The 13,275-nt window shown below is 44.2% G+C and overlaps 5 protein-coding genes across 8 annotated transcripts; 2 read left to right on the top strand and 3 right to left on the bottom strand.

Annotated features, from left to right (window-relative positions):
- Window positions 1–503: 503 nt before the first annotated feature.
- Window positions 504–2,594, top strand: LOC132783682 (uncharacterized). 4 transcript variants are annotated; one of them, XM_060789039.1, is made up of 3 exons: window positions 504–729; window positions 797–1,062; window positions 1,493–2,594. In XM_060789039.1, exons 1-3 carry the CDS (start codon window positions 660–662, stop codon window positions 2,516–2,518), a joined length of 1,362 nt encoding a protein of 453 aa, XP_060645022.1. In that variant the 5' UTR covers window positions 504–659; the 3' UTR covers window positions 2,519–2,594. The 4 variants fall into 4 exon arrangements, with proteins under 4 accessions (XP_060645022.1, XP_060645004.1, XP_060644996.1 ...); XM_060789021.1 differs by having other exon boundaries at window positions 504–738; XM_060789013.1 differs by having other exon boundaries at window positions 504–738; window positions 794–1,062.
- A 40-nt stretch (window positions 2,595–2,634) lies between these two features.
- LOC132783638 (exocyst complex component 2) lies at window positions 2,635–5,601 on the bottom strand. Its single transcript, XM_060788952.1, has 4 exons — window positions 5,403–5,601; window positions 4,732–5,346; window positions 2,837–4,670; window positions 2,635–2,777 (listed from the first exon to the last, which is right to left on the bottom strand). The coding sequence occupies exons 1-4, from the start codon at window positions 5,509–5,511 to the stop codon at window positions 2,639–2,641; spliced, it is 2,697 nt and encodes an 898-aa protein (XP_060644935.1). The 5' UTR covers window positions 5,512–5,601; the 3' UTR covers window positions 2,635–2,638.
- Window positions 5,602–5,673: 72 nt separating this feature from the next.
- On the top strand, window positions 5,674–8,870 carry LOC132783648 (conserved oligomeric Golgi complex subunit 3). The gene is made up of 8 exons (XM_060788966.1): window positions 5,674–5,969; window positions 6,042–6,535; window positions 6,589–7,076; window positions 7,137–7,276; window positions 7,331–7,491; window positions 7,553–7,667; window positions 7,723–8,471; window positions 8,538–8,870. The coding sequence occupies exons 1-8, from the start codon at window positions 5,801–5,803 to the stop codon at window positions 8,868–8,870; spliced, it is 2,649 nt and encodes an 882-aa protein (XP_060644949.1). The 5' UTR covers window positions 5,674–5,800.
- An 85-nt stretch (window positions 8,871–8,955) lies between these two features.
- LOC132783732 (AN1-type zinc finger protein 2A) lies at window positions 8,956–10,286 on the bottom strand. Its single transcript, XM_060789085.1, has 3 exons — window positions 10,098–10,286; window positions 9,440–10,002; window positions 8,956–9,380 (listed from the first exon to the last, which is right to left on the bottom strand). Exons 1-3 carry the CDS (start codon window positions 10,150–10,152, stop codon window positions 9,225–9,227), a joined length of 774 nt encoding a protein of 257 aa, XP_060645068.1. The 5' UTR covers window positions 10,153–10,286; the 3' UTR covers window positions 8,956–9,224.
- A 465-nt stretch (window positions 10,287–10,751) lies between these two features.
- LOC132783674 (sorting nexin-2) lies at window positions 10,752–13,195 on the bottom strand. The gene is made up of 5 exons (XM_060789001.1): window positions 12,878–13,195; window positions 12,525–12,646; window positions 11,549–12,434; window positions 11,334–11,486; window positions 10,752–11,264 (listed from the first exon to the last, which is right to left on the bottom strand). The coding sequence occupies exons 1-5, from the start codon at window positions 13,070–13,072 to the stop codon at window positions 11,214–11,216; spliced, it is 1,407 nt and encodes a 468-aa protein (XP_060644984.1). The 5' UTR covers window positions 13,073–13,195; the 3' UTR covers window positions 10,752–11,213.
- Window positions 13,196–13,275: the final 80 nt, after the last annotated feature.

The raw sequence follows: 13,275 nt of genomic DNA, 5'->3' as shown, positions 1-13,275 counted from the left end.
ATTCGCATCATTTCTCTTCGACGTTTCAGCTTTAATAAAGAAAATATTTATGCCTATTAAAACGTAATATATATTTATATTAAAAAAAAGGAGAAACTAAGATAAAAGGATTTGCGATTTAGTCACAAATTTTGCAACTATATTTTAAAGAGCAAAGGTATCTATTAATATTATTTAGAAATATTATCAAATCGAAAAGCAAGAATGGATATAGGAGCTATATTTCTTCAGACAAATGAAATCGATCAGAAATATAATCTGAAGGTTGAAGGTAAATTCTGGAAATACTTTAAAGAGTAGAAGAGTAAAAATTTTTCAATGATGTTTGAGTGTAACACAACAAAACTACACTCAAAGCGGAGATTAATCAAAAGAGCCGAGCCGGAGCTAAACTCAATTGTTTTGAGCTCGAATCGGATCGGATCTGCTCGGACAGCTGCTGTGCCCTTAGATAAGCGTCGGCTGGCTGGCTACATATGTGAAGTGAGCATCATTATCTGTTGATTAACTCGCGCCAGTCGTCAGTTGAAATCGGAGCCGAGTAGATGCAGCACTTATAGCATCCGCATCCGTATTCTTTTCTCGTTCCCATTGTTGTTGTTGTTGAACTGATAAGCATACATACATATATAGTATAAATAATAGTAAGAAATAATAAGATGAAGACGCTGATAATTTTACTCGTGGCACTTTTATCGCTTACACAAACGCACTCACAGGATGTGAATGGTGAGCATGGTATTTATACAACATAGATGAATTGAACCTTGTCACCTTGTCGCAAACCCCTTAGAAGCTTTCGATGACGATGGAAATGACGCACATAATGCCATGGCCACTGAGAATCGCGTGGCCGCACAAGTTGAGGCACTGCTAGAACATTTCAAGCAAGAAGATCCGGTTGGTCTACCGTCTTCTGCTGTGGAGGTTGCGGATCCTATGGATTGTCCTAATGTGGCAAAGAGCATTGGCGTCGGCACACTTAACATGATGGAATTGAAGGCTTACGGCCTGTCCAAATTCCGCATCACTAGCATCAATATGGACTTGAAGGATATGCTGGCAAGTCAAACTAATTAAGAACAGTTTAGATAAATTTGTCAGCTCTGTCCGCTTGCTTAAACTTCCATCCTTCCAAGTCTTTCATATCAAAGAAAAATATTGTGCCCAATTAAACCCCATTTTAAAAGTTTTCTGAGACAATCTAATTCAATCGTAGATAATTACATTTTGGCATAAACAACACTTAATACCTTCTAAAAGTTTTCTGAATATTTTGTAGAATTGCTCCATTAATTCGAAAGATATTATATAATTAGCTTCAACAGTCGCCAACTTTAATTCGAAATAAAATCAATCATGAGCGCAATTGTAAACCTAAAGCTGCCAGCTTCGGTTGAAATAATCATCATCATAGTCAATGGAATCAATTCCCATTCCCTATTGCTGGATCTGTAGTCTGCTAAAATCGTCATAATTTCTGCATCTTTAGGTAACCGGACACGTAACGCTAGACGAAATGGTGGTCAAAGGCAGATACAAATTAGCCGCCTTATTCTCAAACTCTAACGGACCGTGCTCGATCACATTGAGAAGGGTTCATTTCACAGCCTTGGCCACGCTGGCTGCACAGAGCGATGGCCGTCTAGCAGTGGATCAAATGAAGACGGACATTACGTTTGGTGAAATGTCCATGGATTTCCAGAATCTCGGCTTCATGGGCAGCATGTTCCAAGGCGTACTCAACTCCGCGCCCAATCTAGTGTTTGACGCCATGAAGCCGTTTATGCTGAGTGATGTAGAAAAGCAGCTGAGCGCAGAGATCGATAAGTTTGTTGTTGAAAAGCTCGGAGATCCCCGCATGCCCAACTCCATTAGGCCATTGGACACCATGATTGCACAGACACGCAAGCAGGTGCGTGAATATGGCTTTGATCCGTATCATTTGCCGGACATGAATCGCACCATGGGCGTGTTGAGTGCTCAGCTAACAAACACTTGGATACGTGGCGTCTCTAGCTTCTATCGCGTGGGCAACGTAACGGTGGCTCTGGTGAACAACACGATCACGATGCGCTTTCAAGTGGGCACCCAAGAACTGTCGGGTGCCGGACAATGGGAGGTTGGCATGGGCATGATGTCACGCATTGGACACGTACAGTTCACGGTGCATCATCTGCGCGCCACGTTGGAGTTTAGTCAGGCTCTCGACACGCGTCAACGGCCGCTGATCAAGGATCTGCAATTGGATTTGGGCAACATTCAAGTGCGTTGCAGCGGCGCTGGCACATTGGACTATGTGATGGAGTTTGCTGTTAATGTGCTGCCCAATTTGTTGCGCTATCAAATAATGGATGCCATCGAAAATCCCATCAAACAGCGCGTACAGGAGACGCTCAATACCATCGACATAGAGCAGGCCATCAAGCAGTGGATAGCAAAGCACCCCACCGATGAAAATTCCAAAATTAGTTTCGATATTAAACCTATGCTCGATGAGTTGAAGAAAACAATGTAATAATTAATATTATATAAGTAGCATGTGTGTGCTTTAATCATTTACAAATAAAGTTGAGAGCATCCTTTAAGATCGATCCGTTTAACGTCTAATCAGAGTGGAGGAATGTGTCGGGCATGCTTAAGGCTCCTTAACCGCAAAGCAGAGCAACTGCAGTCGCATGTTGCGCTTCACACGCTCCAGTATTTCATCCGCTTTGCGCTTCTGTTCGCCATTCAGCGGCGGACTAATGGCCTCCAGTGCCTCCAAAAAGTAGTTTCTAGAACGAGAGTAAAACAGTTGATATCGGGTTGTAAAGGTTTAGTAGAGTCCGCTTACTTGGCCGTCTCGTTAGTGTAGTTCTCGAGGGCATCGCGAAGCAGACGAATGTCCACATGTGCTTGGATCGCACCCGTGTGACTAAAGCGCTGCACACAACTCATAAGACGTGCCAACTCCTCGGAGATGGTCTGCACAATGGACTCGAGAATGGGACGCAGTAGCGTCGGTGAAATGCTATAAATTTCCGAGTATACGCCCACCAAATTGTCGCAGCATTCATGCGCATAGGGACGCAATTGTCCAGCACCAATTTCCATCTCATGATCCCATTGAAAGCGTCCCAAATACATTGAGGGCTCAATGGTGCCCACCAGCGGATCACCCTTGTGCTCCACATATTCCTCCAGCAAATTCGTGAATAACTGATTTACATTGTAGCGTGCTGACTCAATAGCAAGCGTTGGCAGTGGATATCCATAGCGCACAAACAAATTGCCCAGATGATGAAAGAAGCTCTTGTTACAGTACGCATAGTTGGCTAAGCAGCACAGCATCCGTTGCTCCCAGTTGACTGCGGCGCCCACCGAGTTTCCCACACCCGACACCGACTCAGGTTGCTGGGCATTGGGAAAGCCAAGCAGTTGCGATACATTGTGCGTGGGCGTCTCATCATCGTGGCTGGCAAACGCCAGCTCTGCAATCACTCCGCTAAACGCGGAGAGCAGCTCTTGCAGTCGCTGTGTTACCTCGCGCTGACCATCCGAATGTGGTTCCAGCAGATTTCCCTCACGTGCCTCAGGCTGCATGCAAACCGTTTGCACCTCTTCCAAGGTCTCGACTAGTAGCGACTCCAAGGCAGCTGGCAATGAAGTTGCACCTGGATACTCTTCCACACTCATTTCCCACGTCTCCAGCGCATCCAGTTTCTTGCAACGATCCGTAGCGCGTTTAAATATGATAGAGAAACAAAACAGACGCACCTCATCAATCAATCGCTGTATAATATCCAATGCTTCCGAGGGTAAGTCCAATCCAATCAACGTGGCGTAAGCAATCCTTGTGTAACGCAAACATTGTGGCACCCAGGGTAGAAAATGATGTGTAGCCGACGAAGAGCCAATGGGCCAGGCGAGTCCACTCGTCTGACGCAAAGCACGTTGATCAGCAGCAATGAGAATGGCCAACCTCAAATACACACAGAACTTCTCGATGGCCGTCAACACCATGCGCTTAAAATCACCCGGCTTAGGATCATGAGGGCCACGCAGATCCCCCGTGAAGTAGAACTGTCCAAGGCGCCACAAATCTGGCAGCTGACAGGCGGCAATGTCGCAAAGCTCTTCACAGAAATTGACGCGACTGGGGGGCTGGCTGGGATCACGACTTTTGGACTTTTCCTGCACATTCGCCTCTTTGTTGGCATGCTGCTCAAACGTCTGGCGGAAAGTGGCCTCCAAGAACTTAGCACGCGCCTCAATGGCGTCCCAGGCGGGATCCGTATTGCGCAAACGATCCCCAACGGTTGTGCCGCTCTGCTGTAGTTCCAAACTTGACAAAGCCTTGATAAGTTTCTTCTGTTGCTCAACGCTTTGTGGCATCTTGACAACCTTTTCGTGCAGCTGCCGTCGTATGAGCAGTATGCGTTGATCAACCTCCTCCAGCACCTGGCGAAAGATGTGTATCTCGGTTTTGCCAAACAAGTTCTTAGCACGCGAATAATCATTTACGACTATGTCGTATTCGGCTGCCTTCGCACGGCGATCGACGGCATTGGGCAGACAGAAGAGAAATTTGTGGCGGGAGAGCGCAAAGAGCACCGAGCGTGTGGAGTCGGCTTTCTCCTTGCGTACCAGCACATCAGTAAAGATCTTTTGGGATTCACTGATGGAGTCTAGCATAAGATAAAAGAACAGTTGAATCGGAATTGAAATTCAACTATAAAATGAACTTACTCTCGATGGACTGCTCCAGTATGTTGAGTGGCTCGCTGCCATGCAGCTTGACATCCTCTTGCAGCTTATCGCGTATGTTCATCAGCGTGTCCAACTGATCAATGACCGAACCAGCATTTGATTTAAGAAACGACAGCTGTCCCTCCTTTTGACTCTCCACCTTGCGCTTCAAGTAAGCCAAGCCAGCTTTCAAATCCTCAAACGACGTGGCCAAATGATTCTCTAGCAAAAACCAGGCAGGCGAGAAATTTTCTTGCGACAAATCTCCACAAGCGTCGGGAATCAAATCACGCAAATCTTCGGGAATTTTCTGCTCATTGCCCTCGATGGACAGACCCAGCGGATCCTCTTGCGTGAGTCCAGACTGGGCGAGTGTACGCCGACCCCAGGCAAAATTCTGTGATGGCGACTCCTCAATCCACACAGCCGACTCCTTGAGAGGTCCGATTGTTTCGTGATAGGCTCGAAATTGCACTGTTGAAGTGCCGACGCCGCCACTGAGCGTTGTAACAATGATGTCACCCTTGCCTTTAGCTGGTCCACTGCGTGCAATGATTTTGTTGGACGACTTCCACTCGGCGGACAACAGGCAATCGGAGCCGCAAATTTTAAGACCTGCAAAAGAGACTCGAGTTACAACAACAGGGGGCGTCAGAAACGATGACGAATACCGATCAGATCTTGGATGCGAGTGCCCAGGAACTCGCCGCGTATGATGACACGTGTACCGGGTGGACCCTCCTTCGGCGACAGGCCCGTTACCACCGGCTGTGGGGCCATTGGGACCAAATAAAAAAACTTTAACAAAAAGAAACAACGCCTAACGAAAGTGCAACAGCAGCAAACTAAGAGTTTCGATTAACTTAACGATAACACAATACCTATCGACAGCTGTTATATTAATGGACACTGTTAATTTCAAAGTGTGTGCACACAGAATAGGTAAACAGCTGTTCCATTAGTTAACAGTGTGTGCATACGAACCGATGAACAGCTGTTCGATTAATTAACGGTGTGTGCACACTTAATCGTACGAACAGCTGTTGTGTTGTTGGCTTCCAGCAGGAAAATGGATGACGTCGCCAGCGCGCAAAGTGAAAATGAAAATTTGCGTAAAATACGAAATCGTTTAATGCAATGGGAGACCAAAAACGATCCACTCGCCGCACTCAATGCTCAGCAAGAGGAGCACTTGGAAGTGCTAACCAGCTTATGGCAGGACGACGAAACAACGGCAAGTAAACAAATGGGACACGCAATTCCCCCAAAAACAACAATTATTTATTGTGCCGAAATTTGTTTATAGGCAGCCACAACTCCTACTAAAGAAGTCAACAAACAATTGGCAACCAGCAGTGAGGTTGACATACAACAATTGCCAGCGGGCGGACTGCAGAATACAAATGATTTTCTGCTCTGGTTCGTCAACGTCAATGCGGAGATTGAACAACGTGGCGATGCCGATTATCACAAGTATCTGCAGCAATTGGAGCAACGTAAGGCGGAATGTGCTCACATGCTCACACAAATCTCAGTGGCCATGGAACGATTGGGTGCCTTAAGCTCCGAATACGAATTTGTCTCCCAGAAGACAAGTGCATTAAATACGGCCAGTGAACAGTTGATTGATGAACAGCAGAAACTGCAGGAGTTAAACAGTGAGATACAGCGGCGCCTGCACTACTTCAGTCAAGTGGAGCTGCTGCTGCAGCGGCTACAGAGTCCCACATTGTCGGTGGCCAGTGAAGCATTTCGTGAGTGTCTTAATAAAATAGACGAATGCTTAAACTATTTGGCAGAGCACGTAAGTACAAGATAACTCCTTAAATTCACCCAATAAATATGCCTTGCTTGCAGCCCAACTTCAAGGATGCGGCTGCCTATAATGTCAAGTATAAGCAGTGTCTAGCCAAAGCCACTGGACTGGTGCGCAATTACATCATCAATGTGATCAATCAGGCTACTGAGGCGACTCTTAATCCACGCAATAACAGCGGCGATGCTGCGCTGCAAGCCCCCGATGCCGCTTTTGCTTTGTACTATGGCAAGTATCAAACGTCAGCGGCGAAAGTGAAACGAGTGGCTCAGTTGATTGAAACCCGGCTGGAGAATAGCAACAGCAGTGAGTACAGCCAACTGATGACGGATTTGCAACAACATTATCTGGCACAGCGAGCCAGTGTCATGTCCCCAGCTGTCAATCAATCCATACAGAATGTAAAGAACGCTCACAAGGGCGATCACTGTTCGCTGACGCGCAGTGCTTGCGCTTTTTTGGTGCACGTCTGCCAGGATGAACAGCGTCTTTATTATCAGTTCTTTAGTACTGGAGCTCCTCATTTAACGTAAGTTGTAGTGCGCAATACTTGCAATGTATGCAACATTAATTCTTTTAAATTTTTCAGTGTTTATCTTGAGGGACTTTGCACGATTCTGTACGACACAATGCGGCCGTTTATCATACACATTAATCATTTGGAAACGTTGGCCGAGATATGCTCCATTCTGCGCATTGAAATGCTCGAAGAGCACGTGCAACAAAATCGTAAGATGCTTATACATTATACGAGACGGTTTGACTGATTCGATTATTTTATAGCCGCTGCTTTGGAAGCTTTTGCCACTATTGCACATCAGTTGCTGCAGGATGTACAGGAGCGTTTGGTGTTCCGTGCGCATTTGTATTTGCAGTCCGACATCCAAAACTACAATCCATCAACGGGAGATTTGGCCTACCCCGAGAAGCTGGAAATGATGGAGGTGTATACAATTGCTGCACAGTTTTATACAAGATTTCACTCACTGGAAATTCTCGTTACAGAGCATTGCCTTGTCGCTTCAAGAGCCAACACAACTGCGTCGCTCGGACTCGCGCGCCTCCATGATGTCCACTGAAGCAGAGAGCGTGGACACCGCCTACAGAGTAAAGCAAATGAGTAAGTCTCATTGGTAATCCACAACATATGACACCAACTAATAATGTACTTCTAGATTCGCCTGCTGATCTGCATGGCATGTGGTATCCAACTGTGCGTCGTACTTTGGTCTGTCTCTCGCGTCTCTATCGCTGTGTGGATCGCCCCATATTCCAAGGATTATCCCAGGAGGCCTTGAGGGTCTGCATACAAAGTGTTTCACAGGCGGCGGTTAAAATTGGCGCCGCCAAAACGCCTATTGATGGCGAACTCTTTGAGATCAAACACTTGCTTATTCTGCGCGAACAAATTGCTCCATTTCGTGTGGACTTCACTGTGAAGGAGACTTCGCTGGACTTTAGCAAGGTGAAGACAGCTGCTTTTGGACTGCTGCAAAAACGCAAGCAGCTCTTCTCCATGGGAAGCAATAATGCACTGTTGGAATTTCTGCTCGAAGGTACGCCACAGATAAAAGAACATTTGCTGGACTCGCGCAAAGAAGTCGATCGACAGCTAAAGACAGTGTGTGAGCAATATATTAAGGACGCAGTGCATATGCTGGTGGGACCACTAATAACATTCCTCGACAAGGCGCAAGCGCTGTTGGCCACCACTACAACAAGCGATGCGTCCAAGGAGCCAGGAGCGACAGCCAAAGTCAACTATGTGCTGCGTCAAAGCAGCTGGGCGAGTCCACAGCAGATAAGCAGCATTATACAAGAGACACAGCGTCTTATCAAGGCTAAGTTGGCTGTGCTGCAGCGGGCGATGCAGCTGTATTTGAGCAACCGTGATACCGAGTTTATAATCTTTCGTCCCATACGTGTAAGCAGCTATTCTTTAATATGTTGTAATTGGTTTGTAAAGTAATTTCATCGTCTCTACTTGCAGAACAATATTATACAATCATTTGTCAAGTTGGAGCAATTACTAACGACAAATGGCTATACACAGGATGACATGATCATCACAAGTTGCCCCTCAGCGGAACAAGTGTCCATTTTACTTTCTAGCGCCAGCATCTTGGCTGCCGAGGGTGTGGCCAGCTTTGCAGCAGCGGCGCGCAAAATCAGCACCTCATCATCAACGGGAGGGGATTCAACAGTTGGCCGCAAACTGAGCACAATTTCCAATAAGGAGCAGCAACAACAACAGCAGCAGGCAGTGGTAATCGAGGAGCCGGAGAGTGAACAAGTTGCCCCTGCTGTTGTTAGCGACGAATAGTTTTTGCAATATATAGTATCCTTATGTTTAACAAAACACACACTATATGTATTCTTTGTATTTAACAAGCTAAGACAAATTCAAATATGTGTATATTACAGTTTTTATTCATTTCCAAAGTAGAGCTAAATAAGCTAAATTATTTTTGCTAAGCAGCCCTTAATAAGCATGCCGCGAGAGAATGTGACGAAGTCAACGTACATAATTATCAACATTATATAAATTACAATTACAAACAAAATGACAAAATTAATTTAATTAACAACCTAAGTGTAGTATTTGGGGGCAGTAAAAGACGCCGCTGGTCAAGTGAATGATTTGTGATATGTTTTGCGCAGTTTGTTTTTTTTTTAACTAGGAGAGCGAACATTTATCCTTATCACGTCCACCAACAGTTGTGGCACGTTGCGCATTCGCTGCGGCTGCTGCAGCACTTTGGCTACTCTGGGCTGTACCATCCTGCTCCATAATAGACAACGCCAAGGCGTGGGCCAAAGCCTCATCTTCCGTCTGCACAAAAGAGTGTTTAATTATATATTCGACATTTTATTTAATTAGCGGCGTCTTACCATATTGCCTTGTATGTTTTGTACTTGACTGCGCTGCGCAACAGCTGCCGTTGTTGTGGACACTTGTCTGGCTTTGGCATTATTTGCAGATTGTTGATTTCTGCTTTGCAAACGCTTCTCGGCAGCCTGCGCGGCCATCGCACGTGTATCGCTAAAGATCTTGAAGACACCCTGTGATGTGCTGCTGCTGCTAGCAGCAGTGCTGACATTGCTTTGTGTAGGCGGCTTACAGTCGTGATCGCTGCTGTGGCGATGACGTAGACAGAAATTCAATTTGCACTGTGAGCACTGCACAGGAATCAGTTCTTTACGTTTGCAACCCTTTGCATGACAGCGATTCGTATAGATCTTTTTGCTATCTGACTGGCATTGCTTATCAATATGCTGACCAACCGTTAGGTCAGGCTCCACTCCAGGAGCGGTGGGAACGGGTTCTCCGCATAGCGGACAGATGGGTACTTGAAAGTTCTTCTTGTGGGCACCTGGGCAATTGTGGCGCTCGTAATTGTAGTGCGAGGCACAAAAAACCTTGTCACAAGAGTCGCACTTTACTGGTAGGAAATCTGTTGAAATTGTGTTTATTGAGAAATTATTCAAATTTGATACTTCCTATTGTTATTGTTATTGTTGGATGAAGGTCACAATGCTCAAAACTTACCCAATCTGTTGCATGTTGCTTCGTTGCAATGCTGGCCCAAATGTGGAAACTCCATATCTAAACAATTGCTTTCGACGTTTGCTGACAAATTAAATACGTGTAATGATGTGCGCTATGATTTTATAAAGCTATAATTGGACAAAAAACTTCGAGAAGGCGCTAGACGCCAATCACACAATGACTAAACAATATAGCATTTTCGTCATTCGCAACGAAGCCCTATGAGATTTGCCATTCACTAGCAATCATTGTGTCGCTATCGATATCGATAAAAAGCAGGAACTCTTTTAAGCTGACCGTTAAAATTCAAAATTTACTCTTTTTAGCTTTAAATATTTAATAAATGTAAATGTGTAAATTGTAGCATCTCCTTCAGAATTTCAATTGCATGCTTCGCCATATTATTACATATTAAATTTGCTATCTATACATACATATTTACAAATTTATTTGTTGAAATATAATGCTGTTTTTGCGTGGGATACAAAATGTTTTAATTAGGAATATACATAAATATATACCAACAACAATCAAGAAAGGTTATTTCCCAATTAATCAATCACTTTACTTTACAATTAAATTTTTTCAGTTTTCTTTTCATTTAATAACTTGGCTTCATTGAAGTTTTTTTTATAGATAATACCGAATATAGAATGAGAATATTTTTCGCTCAGCGCTTAGCGACATTTATGTAGACTACACCAAAAAGTCGTCTATAATAAACATTTGTCTCGTTTTGTATACATTTACAAAAATAAAAGCAACATTTCGCAATAATAATTATAATAATAATAATAGTAATCATAATAATTACTGTGTAAGGATAAAAATATGTGTGTAATAAAAGTTGAACTTTTTTTATGCAAGCATGAATCGTTACCCCCTTCATTGGTAAATGGTAACAATTATTTGAGAGGAATTTAAAGCGTTTGGAAAATGTCCAACTGCGGCGAAGATCGTCAGTGGTAATAACTTGTTGTTAGAGGTGACGACAAATTGGTCCCGCTAAAAAAAACAGAGGCCCACACATTCATAATAATATTGAATATTTTCGTAGCACACTGCGTCGCCATTTGTTAAACATTTTAAAAATGCAACTGGCGTTGGAAATCAAAGTTAAACGATCTCTCGGGCAACTGGTGCAAAGGCCTCCCAATAGCTGATGATCTACAAATCAGAAAGAGAATATATGAATATACGATAATAATAGTTAACACTCTAGATACTGCAGTTTACCTGTTGCTGATGCGCCATTTGAACCTCAATGTACTTGATGATGTTTGCCTTAAAGTCTTTCACTCTGCTTATTTCAAAGCGTTCCATTTCGCGCTTGATTTCCGCCGATATGTCATCAAATTGTTGCTGACAGCGTTGCACCTTGCCCTGCCACTGCAATATAACAATAAAACATTAACACCATTTGCAATAACGATATTGTAAAGTTGTCAAACCTCTTCAACCTCCTGTTGCGCCTGATCCAGTTTGTCGGCACGATTGGCCAGCTCATAGCGTCCACGATTCTCGCGTCGTTTCGACAACTGCATTTGGGCATATTGCCAATTTTGAAATGCCTTGACACGTTCATGGAATATACACTTGATGGCACCGAATAGCCCTAAATAGTCTTTGATAAACTCGGCGAGTATATAAAAGTCTGAATTGGCCTGCTCGGAACGCAACAGCTCAATCTTTTCCTCCACATCAGCCAAATGCGACAACGCACGCGACAGTCCAGTATGCTCCTCACAAGTGCTTAACATAGCGGCGGATTTTGCCACCAAACCCGTCAACACAGATAATTCACGACGCGAAGAGACCAACGATTTAAGTGCCGATGACAATTTTTGCAGATTCGCATCGAGATGCTCCACCTCGGTGATCTTATCATCGAACCAAGGATCATTCTCATCCATTTTGTACGTGATCTTGTTTACAGTCTCGCCAACTTTGTTAAACAACCGTATGACGCCAGCGCCGCTTAAAGCCGATGTATTAACGGCACGTGGCAACTCCTGATCACTCTCCAGGAAATTTACAAAATCCAGATCGACTCGCAACACCGGATGCTGGGCTGTGCGATGGACAAAACGCTCCAGGGCAGCACGTCTTATCTCTATCCATTCCTGATTGATGGGCGTGCCCGGCTCTGTTTGTTGTGGACTCATTTTGACCTTGGTGCTGCCAATAATGTTCTTGGATGGCGCCGGCGGAATAATGCGACCCATGCGCATATATTTGTTCACCAACAGATCATGGATGCCAAGGAAATCACTGAAGCGGCGCAAAGTGCTGAATTCGTTGCGTTTGAATTTCGGAATGTTTGTTTTCGTCGTCACTCTACAAAAACGATGGTAGGCAAATCGCAATTTCAATAAGTATATGTCAATAAATAAAATTTAGACGATAAGGCGATTGATGATGACTCACTTGTAGGCCAAATAGGAGCTCATGCCATCGCCGACTTTTTGTGGATCGGATACAACAATTTGTATGAACAAATCACCATCATCGGTCAATATCTCTTCCAGATTGCTACTCGAAATACGACGCTGCAAAGTTTAAATTATCAAGTGCATTAATATGCGATAAATCTACACATAAATTTGGGCAAGGGGCGTAAAGAAGAGGAAGCTTCGATCTTTTTGTGCTAGTGACGTTGTCAACATCAAACAAAGCAAAGCAGAGCAGATAAAATAAACAGTCAACGACGCCGCCCATTCATTGTTGCGTTTAATTGAAGATAATTCAATCTAATATTTACTAAATCAAGTGTAACTCACATGCACTTCGCTTGGGGTCATTGCTGAGACGAACAAATCATTATTTTCATTCTGCTCCAACGTTACGCTGCCCGGCGCTGGAACTTCTTCCTCATCGGATGCAGCGGCGGACGCTGAGCCATCGTTGTTGATGTCCACATCGGCAAATTCGCGACTCTGCTCGTTTGGTGTTGTTGCTGGTGTCTCAACTTCCATTTTGCTGTCTGGCACGCTCAATACTAATTAATTAACTAAATGCTGGCTTCGTTCGCTGACACACAAATAAAATTATTGGAATTCTTTTCTTTTTTGTCGCCCACTATCGACTATCGACTTGTTTGTTATCGACTTGCAATCTAGTTCTACAACTCTACTCGACATGTATCGATACTGCTCTGGTGCAACTTTTTGCAGTGTGA

The sequence above is a fragment of the Drosophila nasuta genome, chromosome 2L (assembly GCF_023558535.2).
Source record: "Drosophila nasuta strain 15112-1781.00 chromosome 2L, ASM2355853v1, whole genome shotgun sequence".
NCBI lineage: Eukaryota > Metazoa > Arthropoda > Insecta > Diptera > Drosophilidae > Drosophila > Drosophila nasuta.
The sequence above is the reverse complement of the archived record's forward strand: the minus strand, read 5'-3'. Positions and strand labels throughout refer to the sequence as shown.